At 39.4% G+C, this 26,440-nt stretch overlaps 2 protein-coding genes across 2 annotated transcripts; both read right to left on the bottom strand.

Moving 5' to 3' along the window:
• Positions 1-568: 568 nt before the first annotated feature.
• On the bottom strand, positions 569-4,098 carry STARD5 (StAR related lipid transfer domain containing 5; the record flags this gene model as incomplete). Its single annotated transcript, XM_084293298.1, has 6 exons — positions 569-716; positions 1,268-1,361; positions 2,170-2,287; positions 3,628-3,760; positions 3,859-3,908; positions 4,009-4,098. 6 exons carry the CDS (start codon positions 4,096-4,098, stop codon positions 569-571), a joined length of 633 nt encoding a protein of 210 aa, XP_084149424.1.
• A 1,034-nt stretch (positions 4,099-5,132) lies between these two features.
• Positions 5,133-26,362, bottom strand: TMC3 (transmembrane channel like 3; the record flags this gene model as incomplete). The annotated part of the gene is made up of 23 exons (XM_084293537.1): positions 5,133-5,994; positions 6,816-7,113; positions 7,937-7,996; positions 8,185-8,227; positions 8,425-8,503; positions 9,796-9,921; positions 10,429-10,539; positions 11,599-11,727; positions 11,963-12,030; positions 12,740-12,868; positions 14,030-14,269; positions 14,793-14,871; positions 15,024-15,133; positions 15,905-16,052; positions 16,226-16,269; positions 17,261-17,408; positions 18,860-19,002; positions 19,095-19,193; positions 20,222-20,328; positions 21,031-21,112; positions 24,300-24,375; positions 24,926-25,069; positions 26,253-26,362. 23 exons carry the CDS (start codon positions 26,360-26,362, stop codon positions 5,133-5,135), a joined length of 3,435 nt encoding a protein of 1,144 aa, XP_084149663.1.
• Positions 26,363-26,440: the final 78 nt, after the last annotated feature.

The following is a 26,440-nucleotide window of genomic DNA, read 5'->3' as shown; positions in this document are numbered from 1 at the left end:
AAAGTAGATCCCACAAAAAAATCCAATCAATTCTGACTTTTAAATCTTACTGTCCTGGTCTCAATGAAACATCTTAGCAGCTCTGTGAGGGCTGACAGCAGAAGAGCTACCTCTCCATTTGCGGAAGGAACATTATTCCGCAGGAGTCTACAAGGAGCTTCAGAGACAAAACAGGGTGACTTGCACCTGACTAATACTGGTAACGCTAAGTGGATTTTAGTGATGCTCCTCCTCTTAGGCAGTGAGAGAGTTCTAGTACACTCATCTTCTCCCTTCAGCCAGCCAGCAGTGCTGCCTCCAGGATTCTTCCAGCCTCTGGTATGACATTCTTCTAATTATGAAAATGAAGGAGAGCTCATTAGAAAAGTATGCATTGCTTTGAATAGAGACAGGCAGAAATTGCAGTTTTAAAAATGTACTTAATCCATTCTTCCCATTTCACTTTTCCCAAGTATCTTTGCTGGTTAAAATAATGGCTATAGGTCAGCTTCATATTTCCCATGATTTCTACCCTCAGGCTACCAGCTCTTTTCCTACCCTCAGCTGCTGATGTCAGCATTTGGTCTTGTCATGCTTTTAATGCCTTAACGGCTTTGGTCAGATTGCTGTAAAATCCAGCTATGCTAGCTGGAAAGAAGGAATCCACCACCGTCTGGGGAAGATAGCCACCAAGATCTGTCTGAAAGAAACTGAGGAGCTGAGTCTTATCCGGTTCCCTGCAACGACAATGGAAGTGATTTTAGAGCCAGAGGTTTGGAAACATTTAGGACTTCACAATTACTCTTACATGCATTATCTGACGATGGATATTTCTAAGTTCTTTTTTTTTAGGAAGTAAGAAAACAGCAGACATCATCTCTATGAATGTGGCTATCCCCACAAATCAAATTACAGTTAAGCTAGGCCCTCATTAGGTACACAATTCTGTTTATGAACTATGACAATGTAATAAACAACAGGATACTCATTTCCCCCAAATTAAAACCATACTTGTATGTTCTGCTGAATCTCTGTTTAAGAGGTCAGCAAGAATCCTACCACAATGATAGTTCCTATAACACTGAAGACCCACGTCCAAGGGAGACTAATTCATCACACAGAATAGAACAAAGCAAGTACTCAGTCATAATGACTACAAGTCACAGGAAGATGGGAATGTGTTATTGTTGAGGTGCTACAGATCAGGTGTAGCCACATACACAAAAGTACACTGCACAATGGATAAGTAGGGCTTCAGAATACAGTGGTCAAATAGATCTCTACTTACCCTGGAAGAGGTATACAGAAACAGCCACAGGGATAATTCAGCCCTCTCACAAAATTTGGTTGAGGAGGACACTGTGGGTGTTCCACATTGGTGGCTACAAGAAAAAAGCAATTATGAAGAGATGTAATTTTCACAGGAGATGGAAAAGGGTCCTTTGTACTCAAAGCACCAGCTGAGAAGCAAACTCGCTATAAGAGAATACATATATATTTAAGAATGGCTGCATAACGTTTTTTATGTTGGGCTGCGCCATGCATGCAGTAAGAAAAAAAAAAAATATTAAAAAGGAACCGCTCTGGCCAGAGAACTGAAAAAATCAAAGTTTTAAATTCAGAAGCAACTGTTACTGAGCTCTAAATATTAAGACGTTCTAAGGGAGTTTTATTGAACCTGTACTGTGTGAGTGCATTGCTTTTCTTGAGAGGTCATTCAAGTTGCTTCCAAGTAATCCATGCCACATAGGTACAGGTACCTTGACTGCTGAGAAGTTGCACTCCAGCATGTATATAAATTGCAGGCAAATCATTCCTAAACAGAACGGGAAAATTGGGCAGCTGGACAGAGGGGCAATAAAAGTACTGCCTTGCAACAAGCAAACAATAGGACAAAAAGGAAAACAAACAAAGAAGCATCCTTCCATGAAGCAGTTTCTTAAAAAATCAGCACTATTTGGTTTCATAGGAGCCACAGGCTAGCAGTATATTCTGAATGTTAACGTGGCTTTATATACATGTATATACTCTGCCTAGGAAAGAACAGTGAATAGAGACCACTAATATTTTACCTTTTGATCGAAATCAGATCAATAGCTAAAAAACAGCACATAACTCACTTTGTATTTTATATTTATTTCTGGTAGCTACCAATTAACTCCCAACACAACATGAGCACAAGCATCTTACCAGCAGATAGCATTGTCCCATCCTCATATTGCTTCATTAGGACCACATCCACAAATTCTCTTGGTGAAATAATCCTCATGAAAGCCGAAGGGGTTGTGGTTCTGCATACAGAGACAGCCTAGAAATTACAAAGCCCTTATGTCAGTTGATGCTCTCACAAGAACAGAATAAAAATCCCTGTGCTTTCTGGTACTCTTTTAGTTACGCTTAAAAAACTTATCATGAGTTCTATGACACCATTTGCAAAAAATGCATATCAACACAGGCAAAAGGATCCAAGGTATGTTGACGAAGGACAGATTAATGAGGAAAAACACAACGCTGCATTGTTCCCAGGTCACTTAAGGTCAGATACCACAAGGGTTAAAGAAAAGCAGATCTGGCACATGTATGCTCATGAGACAGTTAAAACACTTCTCTTTTCCAGGAATTCCGTGAAGGTATCTTCTTTGTAGCGTATCACATAGTAAGGCAACTTGATACCCAGACTTGTTACCCTGAAGAAACCTTAACACTTTCATCCTCTTCTATGGAGGTTGTATAGCGGATGGACACCCCAAAAAAGAAGTTTCTACTATATTAGTAAATGCTAGCAAGTCTAGCAATGTCTGTGAACCTCAAATGGCAAGTTGTACCACTTCTAAAGTTGAGGATTATAACACTGATCACCTGTAAAGTTCCAACAAGAAAAACTTTCACAGGACTTCCACAAACATCCCTGGGAGTGGTTGTGGTTGCATCCTGGATATCCCCAAGCATGAATATCCCCTTTTGATTTGGGGTTCTAAATAGAATGTTTTTAAAATTCTAACACACAAAGAAAAAAAAAAAGGAAATCAGACCGTACAGTTGTATGGTTACAGGAACAGCAGCAGCCACTGCTCAACCACAGCCCTTTTCATCTGTAGTGCTCCAAGTGCAGCATCTGTGTTTTGAAGAGGGAGACACTGAGGGCAAAGCGCCGAGCCAGCCAAAACCAGTGGCACAGAGCACTGGGTGCTGCCATGGTGCAAGACAGGGCCTGAATTAATGGTTGATGATGTGAACCTTCACTACTTACTTCAGCCTATATGCTCTCTAAACCTCCTCTTTCCTCACAGATAGCTCATTCAAAATAATCACACTTACCTTGATTTGCAGCATTAACAACAATGTTTTGCTGAAATATTTATAGTTTAAAAAGATGTAAGTTTACAACATTATTTAGCCAAGAATGTACAGTAGTTCCTTTCACAAAGATAATCCACTGATAATACATACATGTACAATTGAGTACAATTTTGAGTAAAAAGAATAGATTGCTAATCCCAGTACTGTCACACTGATCCAGACAGAGGCTGCACAACTTCTAGAGGCTCTTTTTACCTGCACGTGACGTAGGCTGTTTCGGAAGGCAGAGCCCAATTCCTCTGAAACCCCGCTCCCTAACCCCACCGCCACAGCCCTTAAGGAACTCACATCACTGACGGCCTCCACAACCTCGAAGTCCTTCACGTTCTGGTCCCACTTGGTCCTCAGCCCGCCGGCCACCGGCTTTATGCACTCCCACACATCCTCCGGGCGGGCGGCCACGGTCCCCTCCGCCCTGTACCTGCGGCAGGGCGAAACGAAAGCAAACCCCGCAGCTCCACCCCGCATCGCCCCCAGCATGGCCCCGGTCGGTCCGAGAAACGCCCCGGCTGTACTCACACGTTGCCGCTGAACTCAGCCGAGGGTCTCCAGGACACCACAACCTCGCTCTGCGGGGATGGGTGAGAGCTGTGAGCCGGCACCAAACTGACCCCCCAGCGTCCCCTTGCCCGCCCCAATCCCACCCTGCACGTCCCTCCCAGGGCTCACCGTGCTCCGGCAGCCCCGCCAGCCGCCGGGGTCCTGCCGGTACTGCCCGATTTTGGCCGCCGCCGCCTCAGCGAGCCCCGCGTAGTCCATGGCCGGGCAGGGCGGAGCTGCCGCTCGGCCGCCGCCTGTGAGGAGCCCGCGCCCTGTGGGCCGATGGCGGCGCCTCCCCCTCACCTGAGGGGCAGAGGCCTCGCGCCGCCCGCCCCGGGTCGGCTCCCGAGACGGGCAGCGGAGAGGGGACGGCGCTCGGGTCGCCTCCGGCCTCCAAGGAGCGCCGAGAGCCAGGGTTTTGTTGCTTTCATCCGAGATGGATGGCGTACCGACAGCCCGGAGGAGCGGGGGGCAGGCCGGCTGCAGGCTTTCATCCCGGAAAGCGCCATCTTCAGCATCTAAAGCAGGCGCGGAATTGCAAGGCTGAGTGAAAAAAAGTCAGGATAAGTCAGGAGTAATGACATACGTTTTTAAAAGGCCACGGAGAGACAGTTTTCCCCAAAGGCTTGCAGTGAAGTTTATCAGCGTGAGCTGAGGAGTCTCCCCAGAAAATGAATAGAAGACCTAGGACTTCATCTGTAAGGCTGCGTGGACTTCCACCATCCAATAATTCAGTTGTCCATGTAGTACAGACTAAAGAAACTTACTAGGCTCGGTAATTGACCTGTCGCTGATTTCTTTGAGCTTCCCCATATTCGGGGTAGACACGGCAAGATGTCAGTCAGGCTGCAGATTGCGGCCCTGCTTGGAAGGTGATTACCTGCTCGATTTATTCAGCGGGAGCATCTTAAGCTGTGACTGTGTCAAGGAGACAAAGAGAGCCTCATCTGACATGTTTTGGTACAGGTTTAATTAAAATGCCCCGAGTACATAGCTTCTGATTTTCCAGTATTTTTAAACAGCATAACAAGTAATAAATTGCAATAATTTTCCAAGTTTTGCAATGCATCAGTTGTGATATGGAAGCGAGGTACAGTTAACAGTAAAACACAAGGCTATCTGTACTTTCCCACCTCAAATAGCTGCACACACTGTTCCAAAGACTCTTGTAGTTATTCTAATAGATGTCAAAAAGCAAGTACAACAAATGCACATACACCCGTCCAAAACACAAAAAAGGCTGGGGCACTTTCTCAGACATTTGAGCATACCAGTTCATTAGGCTCAGACATGTTTAGATCAATACTGTTCTTTGATTTCTTTTTGGTGAGTTTTGACCCAGGTTTCAGGTACTTTTCTTTGCTGTGAATGACCTGGATATATTGGTCATTGCTGCTGTTCTGCGGATCACTGCTGGATTCAATGGAAACTGAATCAGATTCTGTGAGAGATTGCTCCAGCTTATGCTTTGACTTCGGTTTCATATGTGGCTCAGGATAGTGCTGGTCAGCTTCAACATTTTTCAGGTGCACTTTCTTGTAAGCATATGGAGGTCTGTCTAGGTCCATCTCAAAACCATCATCCCAGGATTTGTAATGCACTTTGGCTAGATCCTTGCTCATAAGAACATGGCCATCAGCGTGCTCCCCAATGTAAAATCTTGGTGCCGGGCGAAGATCAGATAGCGAACGAGGGCGATGCGATCTGTTCATGTAGTGTCTCCTAAGTTCCTCTTCTTCCTCCTCCTCTTCACTGGGATGAGGGGAATACACCCGGTGTGGTGTACGAACCACATATCTTCTAATGTTGCGTGGATACAACTCAATAACATCTCCTGGTTCTTCCATTCGGAATTGCCTCTGGAGTCGGGAGGTAGAACGGGATGATTTTTTGCGGGACTCATTTTCATTAACAATAATGTATCTGGTAGCATGTGGTCTGCGTCCCACAAAAACAGGAGCCCCCGCCCCAAGAGCATCTGAATTTGCCTGCCGAATGCTTTTTCTAAAGAGAGGCTCAGAATGAACATCTTCCATATGCTTTTTGAAAGTCACTGGTGTGTAGGGCTTTGTTTTACAGAGCTCACTTGCACTCCCGTGCACAACACTTGGGTACCTTTAGGAATAAAAAATGAATCAAATGTTGAGAGATATTCTTATGTCCCAATATAATCAAAACACATAAGAAATTAACTGCACAGAAGCCAAACACTGGATTGTAAGGACAGAGATCTCTGTTGCAGAATCTGTATTGTTCAAAAGTTTTACAAACTGTTAGAGAAACACAGAAATTAGGAGATGCATTTGTACTTCCCTATGAAATGACATCAGACCGTTGACCTTTCAAAGCATGTTCCAGATCTGTTTTCTTAATATTTTGAGAACTATTTAGAAATACTTTTTAATCTCATTACTTGGAAAAAAAAAAACCAACAACAACACATCCTCCCCCCCAAAACAACAAAAACACAACACAAAAAAGCCCACACAGGTAGCTTAAAGCACTAGTGTGCTGTCTGAACCAACATGTCCAAAAACAGTCACGCAACGACTAGACTTGCACAGGCATTCTGCACAGGATTACTTCACTGTTACTGTGTCTGTCTTGTTCTTTTAAATAGTGTCCCATATAAACTATTTTACTTATATGCCAGACAGAAAGCTTAATATTTACCTCTGCTTGAGGTATGTGTAAACTCCGTCAATTACATTATTTCAAAAGTTTTATAATCCTGTCTGGCAGGCTGAATTAAGAGAGAATTAAGGAGGTGATGTTACCAGCAGTCTGAATAGTACCCATGAATGAATCTGCTTTTACAAAATTCCTTAGCTGCTGTACTGCTTCAGTTAGTCTGAATGCACAGCTATTTTGCAAATAAACACATGAATGTCATGGAGTTGATGGAATAAATATCATTTCAAAACAAAAAGTCTTGCCTGTTAGTGGTATGATTGTTTCTTGATTTCTGTACACTTGATACTGAGGGAGCTGACGTTAAAGATGTTGAAGTTGTGGGATTTGCATTGACAGGTCTTGCAACATCAGTTGAGGGCACAGTTTGGGGCACAGACTGGGAAATGGTTTGTATTCTGGTGCCTTTGGTCACAGGAGATTCAAAGTTCAAGACACTGCCATTCTTCCGGGGCGTTGAGGATCGAACAGAAGATTCCTGGCTGATAAGATCACTTTCTTGGTCTGGTCTCTTGTCATTCCCACCCAGATTCTGGATTCTGGCTAGAAAGCAGAAATTATTACACTATCTCTCCAGGCCTCTACATTTAGAAACAGTTGAGTAAATGCATTGGCTCAAATTCACCCACCAGTCAGGGGATCACATGATGACAGAACCTCACTGTGTTCAGCAGAGAGATACTGGTGCTATACTTGTAGAAGGGGTGATAAAAAGGGGTGGATAGGCACACTGCAGTACGCAGCAGACACACTATTGCTGAACACAGAAAAACACTGGAAACTGCACTGTAGAAATCCAAGTGGGCACAAAGCCATTGTTTCTTTTCAAGAGCCCTGTTTTAGTTCATAACATGTAAGAAGATGGCCAGATTGAGCAAACTTACCCTAGTGACTGTGCTGGTCAGAGCCAAAAGCTGCATTTGGTTTCCGTAACAATGGAAATCAAACTAGCGCACACACCTCATCACACCTCATTGCCCTTTATAGTCACTCCTCATCAATATATTGCTCTACATCAGGTTTTTCACCACTTACGTCTTCACGGTAGTGATATAAGCGGTCAGTAACATTAAGATCTAGCCATAAGGCTACTGAACCATTGATTGTCTTTTATTTATTTATTTATTTATTTAAAGCTTGGCACATATCTACTTATTACTTTCACTGGGAGGGATTAATTAGAAGGACTGCATCCTTTCTGTGGCTTCTTGTTGCTAAAATCTGAGAGGTGGAAGGTGTGTAGGCTCAAATTCCCTCAAGGCACAGTAGGCAATAAAAACCTAAATCTCTTCATTGCAGATGAAATGTTTAACCCAGGGAGGTCAAAGAACAGGGGCCATTCCCTTTTCCCTCTTCTGTCTATTACCCGATGAATTCTGAGCAAGGTCTGACATGATATGAATCGGGGTTGCTACCAGGTTCTGCCCTGTATGTGACAAAAGCAAGAAAATACTCAGCCCAAGTAAAGCTGGGCTCAAAAGCCATCTACAAGGATGACTACCAAAAATAGTTTTTTAAACGTGGTTGAATGTCTCTCTCTATAATAAGAAATCAAAATATATTTGTATCCAAATGCTTTATTAATAGTGGAACTTCTAAAGCTCAACAACTTACCTACTGCCATCTGAACCACCTTTTTCTTATCTTCAGTTCTTTCCTAAAATGCATTCAGGAGAATGAGAAGCAGCAAGTTACTATGGACTAGAAACTAAATTTATTTTAGTGTAAAGATAAGAAATACAGGATGGGTTTTACATTGTGAAACAAGGAAAGTGATTTTCGTGGTGTAATTAGGCTAGCACTTTCCTGAAGACCCACCAAATTCTATATAAAAGTACTTTGAGCTGTACTTACTGTTTGGATCTTCATTCTTAGCTGATTGTTGGTGAATTTCAAGGATCTTGCAATACTTTGTAGGTAATAGATAAGCATGCTAGAAGTGAAAGAGGTGATTATGAATCACATCAACTATTCCTGACAATATTCTCTTTGAAGATTTATAAGTCATCAAAATGGTGTACAAGGTCAGTTGGTGCTTTTTAGCATTTCCTTTATATTGTGATAATGGATCACAGCCTTCTTTCAAGCAAATACACATGGAAGTGTAAGAAATGTGATACTGAAAACAGATTTAACAGCAGTACTAATTGTGCCCATGCCTTTTTTTTTTTTTTCTTTTTTCTTTTTCTCCAGTCCAAGGTTACTTGGAGAGGAACTATAGCTGAGTTGCATGTGCTTTACAATGTCATTTTGTTGGCTGGTTGCAATAACACCTTGTTTACACTGACACAGCTGAGATCAGATCTGGCTCAGCAATGTATTAGTGGCTTTCAGATGATGTAAAGTCTTATAACTAGACTTGTTAGCACAAACATTTACATATGTGCTTAGCCATCAGTTTAAAACAATCTATAGATCTACTTGAGTTTGTAAATAAGTTTATTTATGAAGCTGTGACCTTAAAGGAAAAAGTTTCAAATGATAAATAATGCTTTATGTCTTCTCAATTTATCCGAAAATCAAGCTGGGGATTTGCTATAAAAACTGTAGCTTGGTACTACAGTGGGACAAACTCTGCACTTGTCTGTAGCTTATGGGAAAAAAATAGAAAGATGCAAGCAAAATACATGACACTTCACAGAAGCAAAGTGAGTTTCAAACAGCTCAAAGCAAATATTAATTCCCAGCTGTGAACAATTATTTAGAGACTGGAGTAAGAAAGGACTTCCACTGGAAGGTCTACAGGAAGCTGTATTACATTAACACTTAAGAGCAGACCTTCATAATTGATTTATCTTGTCAGGAATCAGCAGGACTGGGTAGCTTCTTTCAATGATGGCCTGAACCCTGTTCACAGTCATAAGCTCAACTAATCACCATGAGGAAATGGAAAATTAACTTCTGCGTGGCTCTTGAGAGGGAAGAAATATCTTAAAACTTCCTAGAATCAACAGCACTGTAAGCCTTGACACACTGTAATGAACTTGCTTTAACACTATTTCCCTGAACAAGAAATGTCCTTTTGAAAATGTGTTGACAGTTTTTTTAATATCCCCTCATTCCCATCTGATCTATAGATTGTATATTCAGTAAGAGTATTTTTTTTCCTTCAGATATGCTTAATGCTTAACAATAATGCAGTGCTTGTTCCTCAGTATCAACATTTGACTCTCAAGAGATCAAGTTAACAATCAAGTTAACTTTTCTATGAAAAAAAATGCTTACAATAGAAGTAGGAGTGCAGGGAGGACCACCACAGGACTGCTGATGTAAGTAATCACTGTGTTGAACCATGCGGGAAAATCATTTTGAATTGTTTCAGAAACGATATCATATATTTTTTCTTGTCCGCTACAGGAGGAAGAAAAAAGTAAAATTAAATTGCAAGAAATGCTTGGTACACCAAATTTTTAAGGAGTGTTGCACTGAATAAGTAAGAGCTTTCCTACAAGACCTTTTTGGAATAGTGTAGTCCAAGGGGAGATATAAAAAAAAGATACTCTTTTATAAGTAAGTTCATTATTTTTAAAAGAAATTTACAGAAGTGCAATAGCACCGACCAGACTTGAAGGGTGCTTGGACTGAGACACAGGATGGCGATACGTGCTAGATTTCTTACTGGAACATTACATCATCTAAACATGAAATGTTGGAACCATGTATATAAAGCAACTCACTCAGGAGGTTGACATATTCAGCTAATTAATATTTAAACTGGAAAAAACTGACAGCACAAAAGCATTGTCCTATCCATAAACTTCTATTTGTTGGTAATTTGGGTAATGTTAAAGCTGATTAATTTATTGAGAGAGGGTGAAATAAAACATTCTCAATTTTCATTAGTCCATTATAACTTACCTGAAGGGACCACAGTTTAAAGATGGTTTATACCGGGCAATAGCAAAAATTGTTGGTAGCATGCATAAAAACAACATGAACAGCAACATGGCCAAGTAGAAGTTATTGGATCTGCAAGAAGGCATAACATGTTTCAGATTATACTAATCAGGGAGAAAAAAAAAGAGACAACATGAAAGATGTAAGTCTGCATCTACCTAACAAGTTCAAGATCTATGTTTTTGAAAGATCAAAATCATTCTGTTCTGATTAAAAAGTCTGAACAGAGCCAGCTTAAACAGACCCTTAATGATCAAAATTCTATTTGCACTGCTTTCCAGATACCACTGCTACAGCCAGAGAACCATTTATAGCACTCTTCTTTAAAAAAACTCGCCTTAATTCCCAGACACGTTGTGGGGAGAACACAAAAAAAGTGGCAGAACTTAAATCATCTTCAAAACATGTTAGAAATAATTGACTTTTAAGATTTAAAGATGCCCTAAGTTATTTCCATTTTGAGTAAACAATTCTGATATTCATCTAGACAGAATTAAAAGGTGGAATTCCGTTGTGTCATGCAACAGACAATATCAGATCCTTAACAGTTTTCATAAAAAGAAATACCAAGAAATAGGACTTTGAACAATTCACACATGTAGCTTATTGCACTTGGTCAGATTTGTATGGAAATAAATTGTGTTAGGCCACATTTACTGGTCTAGGAATATTCCCTAACATATTTTTCAGTTTGATTTCTACTCACCCCCAAACTTTGGCAATAAAAAGACTTTTGATACTATTGGTTAATTTCCTCAGTGAAATGAGGCAACCTTCTGCCCTGGATACTGCCCATCAAAATCCATACCTTGCCTTTTTGCAAGGAACATCCACCAGAGTTTTCAGTACAATCAGAAAACAACCTTGGGCAATTCAATGCCATTTGCCTCTCTTCTGCGTACATCTTTAACTACCCAGCTTTTCAAACTCTCCAGTTTCTCATTAACTACGTTTTTTTTTTCTTTTCTTTTCTTTTTTTTTTTTTTTTCTTCACAGACCTTTGTTATCTGTCAATTTTGATTGTCAATTTTCAGAACTAAAAGCTCCTTTCATTTCATTTCTGTGCGCAGAAGGCATTTCCACTGTCTGCATTTCATTTATTCTTTATCTTTTGTTCTTATTTTGACTAACCGAGAGGCTCTGAAAACCTGCTGATGTGGTACATTACACGTTAACACAGCCCAGCTCCTCAGGTACATGAGTCCAATCAACTTGAGAACATTGAATGCTGGTAAGCAAGGTGAAAAGAAGGCTCCCATCCTGCAAAAATAATGTCATTTCAGTGCTCAGTATTGCTGGAGCAATTTTAACAACAAAGAACATATGAAAAATATAAGTAAGCAATAGTTAACTATCAGCAGAAAATCTCTTATTACAGTAAAGTACAAAAAACGCATTACTAATATCCTACTTAAATAGGTATCATTGGGAATTATCAGACTTAGTAATCAACACACTGACCAAGGACAAGAAAGATCACTTAAGGATTACATACCAGATCATTCCTTGATTGTAGACCAAATGCAGTACATTCTCTGCAATTTTGAATTCTCCATATTCTGGCTACAATAAAGACAGTGTAGGATGAATACCTTGTCTTTTTTTTTTTTTTTTTTCTTTTCCCCCAGCAGATCATTTATTACAAGCATTTGACTGATTCAGTTTTCAGACAGCACATAGCCTGAAATGTCCAGACTGAACACCCACTTTTGACAGGTAGTGAGAACACAGTAAAACCTACTCTGTAACAGGGGATTGAACTAATTTCTCTCTAATTTACTTCACTTCTTTATTTAAGGACAAAGAACAGATTTCAGCCTTTCATGACAAGAGCTGCCTGCTAACCAAATATTACTTAGCTTAATTTTCTTGAAGGACTATATGCTTTTGGTTCTTGTTTCTTGGACCACTATCCCCATTATGGATTTGTTGTGACAGCTACAGAAAAGAGGATGTGGGAAACAACCCATGCCCTCTCTTTTCAAAAGGCCAAAGTATTCATCTTTTTCTCTGGGACCGTTACATCATCTCATTTGGGGAAAAACAAAGTTTTTGCACCACAACCATGGGAGTAGGCTTGAGAATAATACCCAGTCTTGGCATTTATCCCATGCCCTCCAAAAAAAAAAAAACCCTCAGTGTGAGCTGTGCCTTTATAGACATGTGCTACCAAGAAATTATGTATCTGTTGACAGGCTTTAAGAACATCCATTACTAGGGAGCCTACGTATATTTAGCATCTTGGTTTCATAAAATAAAAGCCCGTACTTACAAACTTGCTTTCTAGATCCCAGCACCAACAATCGCTTAAATATCGGACACACAATCCACGGAAAAAATCAATTAGCAGGATGCTTGCAACTGTGAAAATCATGTCGATGATTGACAGCTTTAGCATCTCCTGAAATACATATCATTCCAACACAAAGTCATTCTGGAATAAAACTGCCTCACACACAGCTCTTTTTCAGTTATACTTGTATTACATATTTTGGCTCCAGATTAGTACCCTCATTAAATATTATTTGAATATATAAATTGTTGCTTTTTAAGCTTTTCCTCTTTGACTTTTCCCTTATTTGCCTTTATTCTGGCAAAGAGAACAAATATAATCAATCTTCCAATGTGCCTTCTACTGCTTGCAAGAATATAACTCTGGTCATAGTGGCTTCAACCTTTCTTTCTAATGATTATCCTGAAAATTTTACTCTGCTGAATAGAATCCTTTATTATCCTCACTGTTGTAATACACACTGGATAAGTGCTTCACAATGAGAAATGCTGATTCTTCATACAAAAACACAACCCATTGACAGTAAGATCATCAAGCCACAACAGAAATCTGTTTAGTGCTTACAAATGAATAGTTATTCTTTATTTGACCCTTAAAAACACAAAATTACATTAAAAAAGATTGTTTCCAAGAATCTCTAGCCCCATTCTGAAAAAAAAAAAAATAAATAAAAGAAAAAAAGAACACCAATTAGAAAAAATACCTGATGTCTGTGTAATAGGGAGAGTGGCTATACAAGAATAGAAGTCAATCTAATAAACCTGGGGGGAGATTTTTGCTCCTGATGATCAAGCAAGTCCTTTAATACTGCTCACTCTGGAAAAAGGAACTAAGCAAGTCAGTTGCATGCTAGCGTCATTCTTACTCTAGTGGCCTAGACATGAGATGTGTGCAGCACTGACAGAGACCAAAATGCACCAGGATCAAATGACAACTTTTGTATTATGCATCCTATTAAATTAGGGTCTATATCAGCATCATACATCTGTAGAGATCTGCCTGTGCAGAGCTGAAGACAGAGACTGAAGCCTGGCAAAAGGACATTCATACAACACTAAACACATTGTAGATACTGAACAAAAAACAAAGCCTGGATCTGTGGCTGTATCACTTTGCATACTCTTTGCTCTTTCTACACAACCCTTAGCTAAAAATTCAGAATTTACACAAAGAAAATCTCTAAAATTGAACACAGCCCAACATGATATTAACTTTTTGGTCAAACATGGATTAGGAATGAATTGTTTAAATAACGTAACAATTACATACCTGGCCAACATAGGTCTCCCAGCACTGGTCCTGTGAATTCTGGGTATTATAGGAAACTGTTTTGTTAACCTGTGAGTCAGGAACTGTCAGGCTTTGAGTGTGAGACTCTTCTGATGTTGCAATGCTGCTTCTCGTAATTTGAACGTAAGGAATAGTTGTAGATAAATTGTCTTCTTTAGAAAGAGTTTTGGTTACTAAGAAGGAGGTAGAATTACTTGCATCATTGTTAACTTTGGAGCCCTGAAAAAATAAATGTCCTGAAAAGCTGCATTTTCACATGCTGTTATTACTTGCAGTACATACAAAAGCCCCATGCCTTCAACAAGGCATACATACACATAAAGACATTTCTTCATGCATTTTCAAGCAGCAATTAGGTGACTTTCAAGTAGCCACCAAAGTCTAGATGCAGATGCAATTTTAGGACAGCAGTAAATGCTGAGTGGAGGTCAAATATTTCCAACTACCTAAGGTGTTGACTTATTTGAGTAGCCAAACAATGCATATAAGTCTATTTTCTTACTAGACATCAGTGATTAAATGGATCCAATTATCCTAAAAGACTACAGGTATTTGCAAAAGAACATTACAAAATAAAGTTTACAATCCTATCAAGCCGTAGTGTTTTTAATACTTTGATTTCAAACTAGCTGTCACCTGACTTGATATATATACATATTATAATAGAAGGAATTCTATAATAAAGTCTATAAATCTATAAAGCCAACTAGTTTTGCACATAAGCAAATATCAGTAAACTTACAGCGTCACTCATGATGTTCACTTTATCAAGGAGAGCAATGATTAAACTGTAGAGATTTCCCAGATACAGAACAAGAACTCTGAAAACAGCAAGAGATAAAGGTTATTGGCATCGATATCCCACAGAATTCTTACCCTCTGGTTTGTCTGAAATAAAAACTGTGACCAGAATGCATCTTTCCTCTTCCTCCTTTGTTCTTCCCATTCTTTCTACACTGCAGAATGCCCATACCTGGCAAGCTGAAAGCGAAGAGTGGTTCTTGGATGATACATCTCTAGAGCTGCCACAAGCTCAAAAGCAGAGGGTGCAATCATGGTAATCAGCGACACAACTACGCTTACCTACAGAACAGAAAGACGCAGCATTTTGTAGCTTTGCTTGTTGATCTCCTGTAGTGACTTGACTACTGATTGAAATCCTACTACATGTTTTGGTGATTGATTTTCTTGAAGAATAGTCATGTTAAACAGTTATTATTGACATCAGTAATAACAGCAGCTGGGATCCAAAATTATAGATCTGGAATCTGCTACTCAGGAATCTTTACTCTAGATATATTCTAGCTTTCAAATTATTACTTTATTAAATAAAATTATATTTGTTGAAAATATAAGGACAGCATCTTCCTCTGAAACTGATGAGTATGTTCTCCATACCCACTCACTTCTTATTCTCAGCAATCACTTGTTCCTCTGAACTGAAGTATTCACAGAACATTCCATATCTTTCAGCTGAAATCAATAGCCATTGTCAAAGCTGATTCCTTCCTAACAGTTCTTTTTAGTCCCTTGAGCCAGTGTTCGCTCAGCTCAATCACAGGCACAAAAGTAGATTTGTGAGTGACAGAGGAGAGTTTATGCTTTGTCCTCATGAAATAAGGGGCAGCTAGAAGTGCAGTCTCTGTGAAATGAGGACCTGCAGCACCTCCCTGCCTGTGTCAGCTCTGCTGACACCTTGGTGCAGAGCCAACATGCAAAGAGACCCAGGTAACCACAGCTCTGCCCTCTCTCTCCTCATTTCTCCTGGCTCATCTCTCATGAGCACACTATCACTATGGAGAGCCCCGAGACAATAATCCTGCTTCTAACACAGTGATGACAAATGCAACGTACCTCATTTTTTTCCCAAAGAGTCAATTCCTTTTTGGTATGCTCTAACCTTTGGGATCGATCCACGACAAAATAAATGATGTAAATACTTCCAGCAAGTGAGAGAAGCACAAGGATGTTTGCAATAATCCTTAAGCTTATAGTGACTGCCCTGAAAAACAAAAAAAATCACACAGCCAAAACAGTAGGCTGTCTTTAGACACAGGGGTCTTTTCTAACATGCTTTTTTTTTTTTTTTTTTTTACAAGTATGCAATGAGCACATAGCCCTGCTATCTGCATTGAAGCAGTGCTTTGGAAGGTATCCCCAATCTTATATACATACAGATTTTTGGTTTTCTTCTTTTCCTGCTCTTCCAATATAGCTTCCTTGAAAGAAACACAACATTATCATTTTAGTAGCATTCAGCAAAAATAACACATGCATCTTTTGCAGAGAGTATTAAGTATATTAATAAAAAACTTTACATCCTGGAAATGCAAATAGATAAACACCTCTCTGTTCTGCATAACGTTTTGGAAGTGATAAGGGAGCTTAAGAATTGAAGGAGATTTCTGAGAAATAAACATGCAAGTAATAAAATATTTGTGCACTTTCAGTCACTTTTGTCTCTTACTGTGCTGGACAGGTCCTGCTAACTTGTGTTGTCGCAGTGGTTTCATGGTCTACTAGTGGAGGTTTACACTACTGGATCCTTTTTGCAGGATGTGCCTTTAAAATCTGAGTCAGTAATGTAATACACAACTGTCAAAAGCTACCCTCAGTCACTGAAATAACTAAATCTCATTATTAATTTGTCTTCAATGCAGTTTGAAGTAATTTGGTTTAATGATTTATATGAATACACTAAATTTATGAAGTAAATTGCTTTTGAGGAAAACCATACCTGTTTTTTAAATTCTAAGCAGAAAATATCTGTATTTAATTCACCTTTTTAATATTGATGGAGATGTAAGGTATCTCTGGGCCACATGTTACAGAGAGATGAAATAAATCAGTGCTTTTACATTGTTAATGTAACTTTGATTCTACTGTTCAATAAAATTGCATCACAAGCAAATTTGTTGCAAATTTTCTAGCTGCCTGTCACACACCTGGTGGCATTAAATAAAGCATTTCCCAACAGGAACACAATGGTCATGTAGGGACACAAGAGACACTATGAAAAGGAGAAACAGTGTCAGCAGTATGGTATTACTGCATTACCTCACAGAGGTGTGATACCAACCCTCCCCTAGGCAAAGACATCAATGAACACCAAGAAACAACAGAGTGCAAGGAAATGAGAGGAAAAGCATACTTAACTTCCAACTTAACAAACAAATCATTTCTAAAAATATATAAGGGGTGGATGCTCACCCGAATGCTATTAACTATGGCAGCAGCTTTGCTCTCTGCAGCCTCGGGATTTCCTATTAAGTAGTCCCAGGCACAGAACAGTCTCCAACAGAAAGTGTAATTTTCATCAGAGGCACTTGCTAAACTCATTCTTGAGTTCTTTGCCATTCTGGACCAGAAAAAAAAAATAAAAATTGTTGTTGAAGTTGTTGATGTGTGAAGATGAATATCAAGTCAGTGGTTTGGTCATAGTTTTCAGTTGTCTTTGTTTTAGAACCATGAAAATTTTGTGGCAATGAGGGTCATTGCTGGCTGTTCTCTGAAGATGATAAAATAGGGTGAGGTTGCAAGAACAAACTTCACTTTTGTTCTAGTGCACAAGAGACTCAGGGTGGAAGGGCAGTTTGGTATTTGCATTCTTTATAGCCAATAAAAAAAAAGCAAACCTATCTCACTAGAGCTGTGAGCTAAAAGGGTTTTAAGATTTCCATGTAGGATCCAGATAGAAAATTCTATAACATACCACAAGTAATGTGATTATGAGCCAATCTGGCAAAACTAATGATCATGCAGATCTGCTTGTTTTTGTTTTGTGTGTTTGTTGTTGTTTTGTTTTCATCCTTAAAATATATGTTATCGTCAAATAGAAGCCCAGTGCTGTTTTACAGACTTTGGGAAAAAGAAAAAAAACACAACACCTACTTGTCACGGCCAAGAATGCAGAGTATTGCAAATGCTAAGAAATGAAATGAAGATTAATAGCTTATGAAAGAAAGGGCATCTAAAAGGACAGTGTTAAATGGACTACAATAATCAGGCAAGCAAGAAGTCAGTGGGCTAAATCAGACAGAGAAAAGCTAATCACATCCAGAAACTGCAGATGTGTAAATCAGTGTCAAGCGTATCAGTGACCCTGGCACAAACTAGCAGCTAGAATAAAAATAAATGAAAAGGGAAGGATCAGTTTTGAAACAGAATGTTATTAAAGGCAACTCTAAAAATCACCCTGGACTGCACTGTGCCAGATAAATAGGTATCTAGAAGGGAGGAGAAAGTGAATCGAGAGGATAGAGTGACCTTGCCCTTCTGTAGGCACTGCACATTCCTGGATTTATGGCCAGCACTTTGTCTTGCTCTCTCCTAACTCCTGGCCCTTAAACAGCAAAGGAATTAAGCTCATGTTTGAATGGGATACCACATACCAGCTGAAATGATGCAAAATATATTACATCTATGACAGCATTTTTATATTTGTCTTTCAGTAGATGGGAATAATAATGCTTGAAAGCATTACATGTAAAATGTTAATTTCTGTCACGGCTATATTTAAACCAGTACAGAGGAAAAGAGAAAAACTTCCAGGAGAGTCAGACCTCACTTTATACAAACATAAACCACACAGATCCTCTGTGCTGCCCTCCTTTTATAGACTGGGAAACCGAAGAGGGAGAAAAGATCAACAGCAAGATAAAGAGCAAGCTATAATTAAAACCAGTCTGCCACCCTGCTATTAGCAGGTTAATAGGGCCATGCAGGATAAAGGCAGAGGAAATGGGATAAATACACCATTAACTGCCAGAACATGTAAGCTTATGAACGGCAACAAACGGGAAATCTTACTTCTTTAGGAGAATGATGAAGCTGTAAGCAAACACTGCCATTCCCACGAGGAAGTAGGCGAGGGGCAGCCGGTATCCTGCTTTCCCGATCTTCCTGTCCCGACCATAGTAACCGTAAAACAGAACAGAGTACTGGAGGTAGCCCTGCAGAGAGCAGAGTTGGTAAGTAAAGGCAGTAAATAACAGCTACAACCAAACAGTGAGGGGTTTAAAATAAAGAGTGAATTTAGCCTTGCCCCCAGTGACCAGATGGTGTCCAGGTCTTGAGCAGAGGCGATGCGCTCCTTGGGAATGGTCTTGCTGACTGTGCTGCCGAACGGTGCTCCGGCCAGCAGCTGGGAAAAGAGAGACAAGGTCTGAAAAACTGCATGAGCACCTCCAACCCTCAAAAGGCCTGCCCCCCATTTGGTATATCAGATGCCATGGACTTTGGTCATCCTGCCCCAACTAACAATTCCATGAGAAATCCTGCATTTGTTTTCCGCTAAAACAGATTTCTTTGGCCATCTGTGGTCTACCTATGAGGTAATTTAGTGCTCTGTAGACATCTTCTAAATGGCTGAAAAATGAAAAGAGAGGTCAAATGAAATCATTAACTATACATATTTAAAATGGACAAATATCGTCCATTTCAATTTAAGCATTTTAAAATTAAATATAACAATATTTGATCTCAAAATAGTATTTTAAAATTAAATCCACTTTTACTTACAAAATCAAAAAAAGAAAGTGGAAAGAATCTTTTCCATTTTGCTTTTTTTTTTTTGTGCGTGCGTGTGTGTGCGTGCGTGTGTGTGCTTGGGGAGGCTTTGCTGTTTTATCATCTTCACAAATTAGAAGATAAATCAGACATTGACATGTTTCTGGTGACATCACTGAAGCACAGGTATGTGAGATGAAATAATATTTATTAATTATTTAACAAAGTTAATAAATAGCCTTATTTGCATGCAAGACCTAAACAAAGTTACAGCTGTTCAGACTTCTAGAAAATGCCTTCTAATGGACAATAAACCGGAGCCTGGAGGGAAATGTTATGTTTTTCTGCCTGTAAATGACATTAGCAGGACCTGAGTGTACTTAACACCAACTGCAGCTTTTAGGATTTGATTCTTCGTTTTAGTAATCGGATACAAACATATTCTATAAAAGCATTAGTACCATGTTGACAAAATATAATCTCTAACACTAATAGCAAAATTCTCTTACCCTTTGGCAGAAAAAAAAAACCTCTTAACAGTGGAATTTATTTTAAATAATTTATTTATATTGATGTATGCCTCTAAGTGTGGCATTTGTTTAATTCAGAAAGGAAAGTGCAACAAGTAAGCATTTTCTGCAAATATTAACCATACATTCTTACCTCTGGTAAGACTACAAATGCTCCTGTCATTATGGTAAGTACAATATTGATTCCAAATAGCCATCTCAAGAAGATGAAATAAGAGGCAACTCCAGACCCAAAATGACCTTAAACCACAGAAAATAGTTATCTGAGCTACACGGTCTATAAAAGCTCATATCATTTATTCATCAAGTATTTCTTGAAGACTAAAGCAAAAGTAAACCATGCCTCATTCATGCAGTGCAAACAGCAAGGTCATGAACATGTTAGCATGTCAATGTGGAGAACACAATTCCAACACAAACTCTGTTGGGGAAGTTTGATAATTACCATCAGTATTTACACAAGAAGCTACCAGTGTGGGTGACATCATGCAGCCATTTCCTTTGCTGAGGAAGCACAGAGGTATGTCCCGGCCACTGGGATGATAAGCACTGCCCTAGTTCATGTCAATGACACCGACACTGGGGCTGGCGACGCAGGCTGTACGCCACACGTGGTCCTGGGCACATCTGGGCTTGGCCTAAAGATGCTGCCCCACGGGCTGCAATAGACTATGCCCAAAGCTTGCTGCTCTTTAACAACCACAATGGGCAATAGGACAAAGTTGATTTTATTTTTTAAAGCCACCTGACACTAAGATCATAAATGAGAACTCTGCAGTATCTGAGGCATCAGGAAAAGTAGAAAAAGCAAAGTTCTAAATGAAAATTGTGTTGCTGCTCAAAGTTTGTGTTTAACACTTCCTCCCAAGTACTATTTAATTCAAAAGTAAGTCAATTCAGCAAGTGCTTTACTGTTCAATCCCATTCAATCTTTATACTTACTCTCAATTTTTTTAATTCTCATTTCCCAAGGAATAAAGAGGACCACAAAATTATATGCAAGTCGAAGAAACTTCCTCCAAAGCTGAGGGAAAAAAAATATATATATAAGTAAATGTGACAATTTTGCATGGAAAAGAAAAAAATCCATCAGAACACTTTACTCACCTCTCTTTCACCTGGTACCACAAGAAATACTACAAACATTAATTGCTGAGGTCTCAGAGCATGTCTGTGGGTTGAGATGGGCAAAGCAAACCACGGTGAGCTTTAGAAACACGCAAAATGTGAATGGGCCCATGACCCCTTGACTCTGCTTACCAGCAGACAAATACTAGTTACAGAGAGGCGTTTATACACCTCTGTGGGTACAGTCAGTAGCCATCAACCCACACCTTTCATGCACAAGGGCCAGACATACAGAAGCTGCTAAATGTTGCTCCTCATCGCTGCCCCATCGGGCTGGGGCTGCGGAGGGAGATGCTGGGGGAGGCAGCTTTCACTCTGCCTGCACCCATCACCCCCTTCCTCAGCCTGCCAGATGGGGTTTGGTTGCAAGATGCCTGGAAACAAAATGACTCCACAGCATACGCCTTTTGTGCAAGAAGTTGCGAAGACGTGTAACTAGACACGAGAGTTAAAAAGAAACCAAAACCAAACCAACCAACCAAACACAAAAACACCAACACAATACCAAGGTCCTCAAGAGGAATTCTACAGATTCTCTATTTAGATCAACTAAGCCAATACAAATCAGTCTCCATATACTTCATGAGGGAATCCCACTGCACTTAACAATAAATTAAATTTCTAGGGCAAACAAATGAACGTATAACTAATTTCAAATTTGAAGAGAAGCAGGATACCGGTTTTTCTTAGAGGACAAAAACTTTTCATAATTCAACAACAGTGAATTCAACAACTATATTCTTATCTCTGCGTATTGCAATTGGCATCTACAGAAAAACTGTGCTTATGCTTTCTAGAATCCTTATTCAGTCTCCATATTTTGGCATGCTCAAAGCAAAGCATCTTCTGCACACAGTGGAATGTGCATGTAGGAGAAGATCTGCATGAGCAAAACTGAGTGTAGATTTTGATTTGTTGAATTAGAGCTATACCATGACAGTATCAATATAAAAATAACATTTGTATTATCTTATTCATTATAAAGTACATTTCATAGTACAGCTAAATATTTAAAAAGCTCTATTTTAGTCAGCAGCAGTGTCAATATTGTATCATGAAATCTAATCTCCTGAAACCAAAGAGAAGTAAATCACATTTTAATTACTGAATGTATCATCAATCTGTTTGGCCAAAGTTAATTAATTTTTATGGTGATGCGAGTATTTTTATTGCATGAACTGGAACTATTTTAGTTAAAGAAATTGTAGATGTTGTGAGTTGCATGGCAATTGCTAGGATTGCTACTTTTGTTTGAAAACAGAATTCACGATGCTGAGACCGGAATCAAGCAGCTTGTACCAGTTGTGCTGTAGTTTCATAAAGTATACAAAGATATCCATGTCAGAGTAGTATAGTTAAAATTATAATTAGATAACTATTTTTTTCTGTCTACTACATACCTAAACAAAAAAAGGAAGGATAATTATACCCTTATAATCCAGAGTATGAATATCTACATTAAATGTAAAGAAAAAAATAAAATTGAAAACAGTTGAACTGAAAAGCAAAATGTCTTCAATGTCAATGTCAAAGCAGTAATAAGTACTTCACATTCAATTTTTATAAATCTCATTAGGAATGGCTTGTCTAGTTATGAACAGGGTGTATTTTGCCAATTTTACAAGCTAATTTAAAAATGGGTACACTTAACAGCTTACCTCTCAGTTACCTTGAGACTGTTGCTGACATCTTACAGGTTGAGGCAAGTGTCTTGTTCTTAGCACACGCTCAAACATTAAATTCTTATTCTGACAATCTAGTGCTTGTTTTTATTGTGGTGTATTTTTGGTCACCACATTATTTTCTAAGAAAATACTTCCAGTTTAATAAACAATTCAGCTCATTTTGTTATTATTATTAATTTAGCCCTGAAATAAAGGATATATTCCCTAATTTATGCTGAAAAAAAAAGAATATCCTACACATAATAAGTGGTGTTAATTAACTTCTGAATTATATCTCTGTGCAGAATGTCTTCAAGCAAAAGCATGCAGTAAAGGCAATTAGATTAGATACAGGCTTGAATCGTTGTGAACTCTAAGATGAAAGTCTTGATTTTGTTATGGAAATGGGAATAAGAACAAAAGGGAGCCCAGTATCTGATTTACCAACACACATTGCAGACCCCTGGCACGTCTCTTTCTAGTTAACATGCTAGTTCCACTGAAGTCCAAGGCACAAAACAGTATTTAACAGCATCCTACTTCCATTGCACTTGCCATACACAAAAAGGCAGAACAAGAAAAGATGAGACCTTCCTCCCTCAAGAAGTAGTACTTCTAACTTTTGCTGTATGCCACCATAACAGAAAACCAGCTAGGCATGCAGCCTTTCACTTGTTTACACGAATAATATACATGATGTTCTATTTTACCGTCACAACCCTGACTTTTAGAATTAAGATGAATTATATCATTAAAAGTCTACTCATTATGATGACACAAATATTCTTGACTGCTTAAATGACTAAAGACCTCTTCTCCGTTGGTTGCATATTAGGGACAAATTCCTATGTGTTATTAATTTCCAGCAATTAGGGCTAAGGTCTATTTTTAGTGTTATAAATAGATTTGCTAAGATTAGATTCAAATTATTTGAGTATTATACAAGCAAAAGCCTTCTTTGACAATGTATTTACAATAAGCTACTGTAGGATTGTCTTCCAAAATAAAAGCTAGACGCATTTTTCATACTAAACTATTGAACTGTGGCCCCACCGTCTGCTGAAATTGCTCTTCAGAGAATACTGACATTGTATTGTTGGTATCCCATTCCCATCACCCCCTCTGGCAGACATCAATATTCAATATATTTATTTGAGAAGAAAGCTTACCCTGTGTTAATAGGAGATCCATCCCTCACACATTAAAGTAGTCTGCAAAAATGTAATTACTATATTCACAATTGGAAAAAAAAAAAAGGGGAAAAAAGAAAAAAGAAGCTTTTAACTCCTTTTTCTTCCCTCTACAGAATCCTTGAGATTGAGATCAGGACAGCACAGAAAACATACACTCCTGTGAATAAAAACTGCAGGTGACTATAGGTATAGAGAGGAGCTATAAGTTAAGAAGCAGCAGACATACCTCTGCACCAGCAGCTTGGTAGCCTCTTGTTCTGGTGAGCCTCCCTTCGTACTTCAGCACGATCTCCTTTGCCTGTCTGCACAAGAAGGTGGAATCGTGTTTTACATCTATGCCGTTACTCTGAACCCCTAGCTCTGCACAGGCAGCAACTAGCAAAGTGCTCTGAAACACTGTCATGGACTATGTCACACTTCCTCAGCACTACAATGCCATCCTCACATCAGACAGTGTTTTAAGAGAAAGAGGCTTGATGAAGAGGAAAAAAAGCAAGTCCCAAACAGACCATACTGTGAAAGAGCTGACACAGTTTAACTGAAAGAGTTGGACACCCACCCTTTGCATTGCAAATATGGCAGTGTTAATATAACTATTGAGATCTTAAGCTGTGAAACATTATGACCACACCAAATGTGCCTACCAGCACGCATTACTTACCACCATTTACAATATATTACCTGAAGATTACAACGAGCTCTCAGGTCTCATCAGACTATACTCACACTGTGCTTTACTAGCCGCTCTTAATCATTTCTGGGCTTGTTCCCTTTCAGCTTGCACTAGAAAACTGCAGCTGGAACCACGGTCACAGTCAGTAAGCCTGAGAGCTTCTGTGCAAACACCGTTACCTGAGCGCCCGCAGCTTCTGCCTCATCGGCCACGGTCTGCAGCGGATGTTGGACATGATCTCCTTCTGGTACTGGATGTTCTGAAAGATCTGCTCGGGGTCATGGTTGTCAGCCTTATCCTCACCGATATCCTCATCTGAGTTGCTGACGGTCCAGCACACACCCCACGAGAGAAAAAACAAGACAAATTATTACCCTCCAGCTCCCCAAACTGTTGATTTGTACAGTACTCAATCTATGAGAGTTATACGACAACAATAAGCTAGGGAACAGGCACGACCTTGTTTTTAGAGTTGATGAATAATTAGGATTGTTTCCCCAACTCTAGGACATGCCTTTTCCTCCCCACCACCTGCTACTCAGCCATAACTCATCCGTGCTCCCAGCAGGAATTCCAGTCTTTGCTTTCCCAGCCTTTCCAGCCATGCACCTTTTACATCAGGCTAGCAAGACATTCTGTATATTTTTCTGGAACAAAGTGCTGTCTAAACATTTCCAGCAAGAGCACTTAACATTCATTTGCTTGCCATGCAGTGTTGGCCTTTTACTTTGATGGTAATAATGAAGAAGTTATTCTTTGTTAAAATGAGGGGAAGAAATGCTAAGAAATTCTTGCCCTTTGCTCCTGTTCCCTGCTGGGAGGACAGGAGCATAAGACCCCAGCACACCAAGAATTACATATTCCTGTAAAAAAAAATTATGTGTTCCGATGCAGATTTCTGTAAATGCTCATTAAATCATCTTTTCTGATGCTGTCACCACATTTGCTAAGCTACAGCTCTCTCATCTCATTTTAAACAGGCTACTGTAAGTGACACCAGCAATATTCACTCTTGCAGGGACTCACAGCTAAAAACCTGTTGCTACAATTTCCCCTTGCATGATATGAACAGAACTGAACACTTTTGAATCACTTTGAAATAAATCAACCTAAACCTTTTCTTGTAACAGCATCCAAAGGATATAGTCAGTCAGATTGCTGGTCCATTGATCCACAGTCCCCACTCTGACCTTTGGTCACAGTGGATATTCAAGGGAAATTATAATACACAGGAAAAGTATAGAGAGATTTATTACCCTGATATGCCCTGAATTCACTGGAGTTATGCTGAAGATGTTTATGATGCGGTATGAAACATTACTTTTATGAGAAGAAAAAGAGAAGAAAAGATGTTTAAAGTACATCTAAAAATAAAGAGAGGAGTGATTTTTCTCATGCTCCTTTTAACATTACTACACTCTGACGAAATGAAAGGCAAAAGACAAGACCCCACATTTCTGCTCAATAAGGAATATTTGCACTTCAGAAGAGAGCAGGATGCCTTACCTGTGGGGTGGCTCCTGGTAGGTGTAGATGCTGGCATGCCGCTTCACTGTCTGGTACTTTTTGCAGGACTTTGCAGTTTTTACCGCAGCAGCACCTGGAGCTGCTGCCATGGTGGGAGCTGCTGCCAGCACCAGGTGAAACTCTGCCACGCTAGAAGAAAGCCTTCAGCTCACCGGTCAGCTGTCTCC

The sequence above is a fragment of the Netta rufina genome, assembly GCF_964035555.1.
Source record: "Netta rufina genome assembly, chromosome: 11".
NCBI classification, from domain to species: Eukaryota; Metazoa; Chordata; class Aves; order Anseriformes; family Anatidae; genus Netta; species Netta rufina.
Note: the sequence above shows the minus strand (reverse complement) of the source record. Positions and strands in the feature narration are given on the sequence as shown.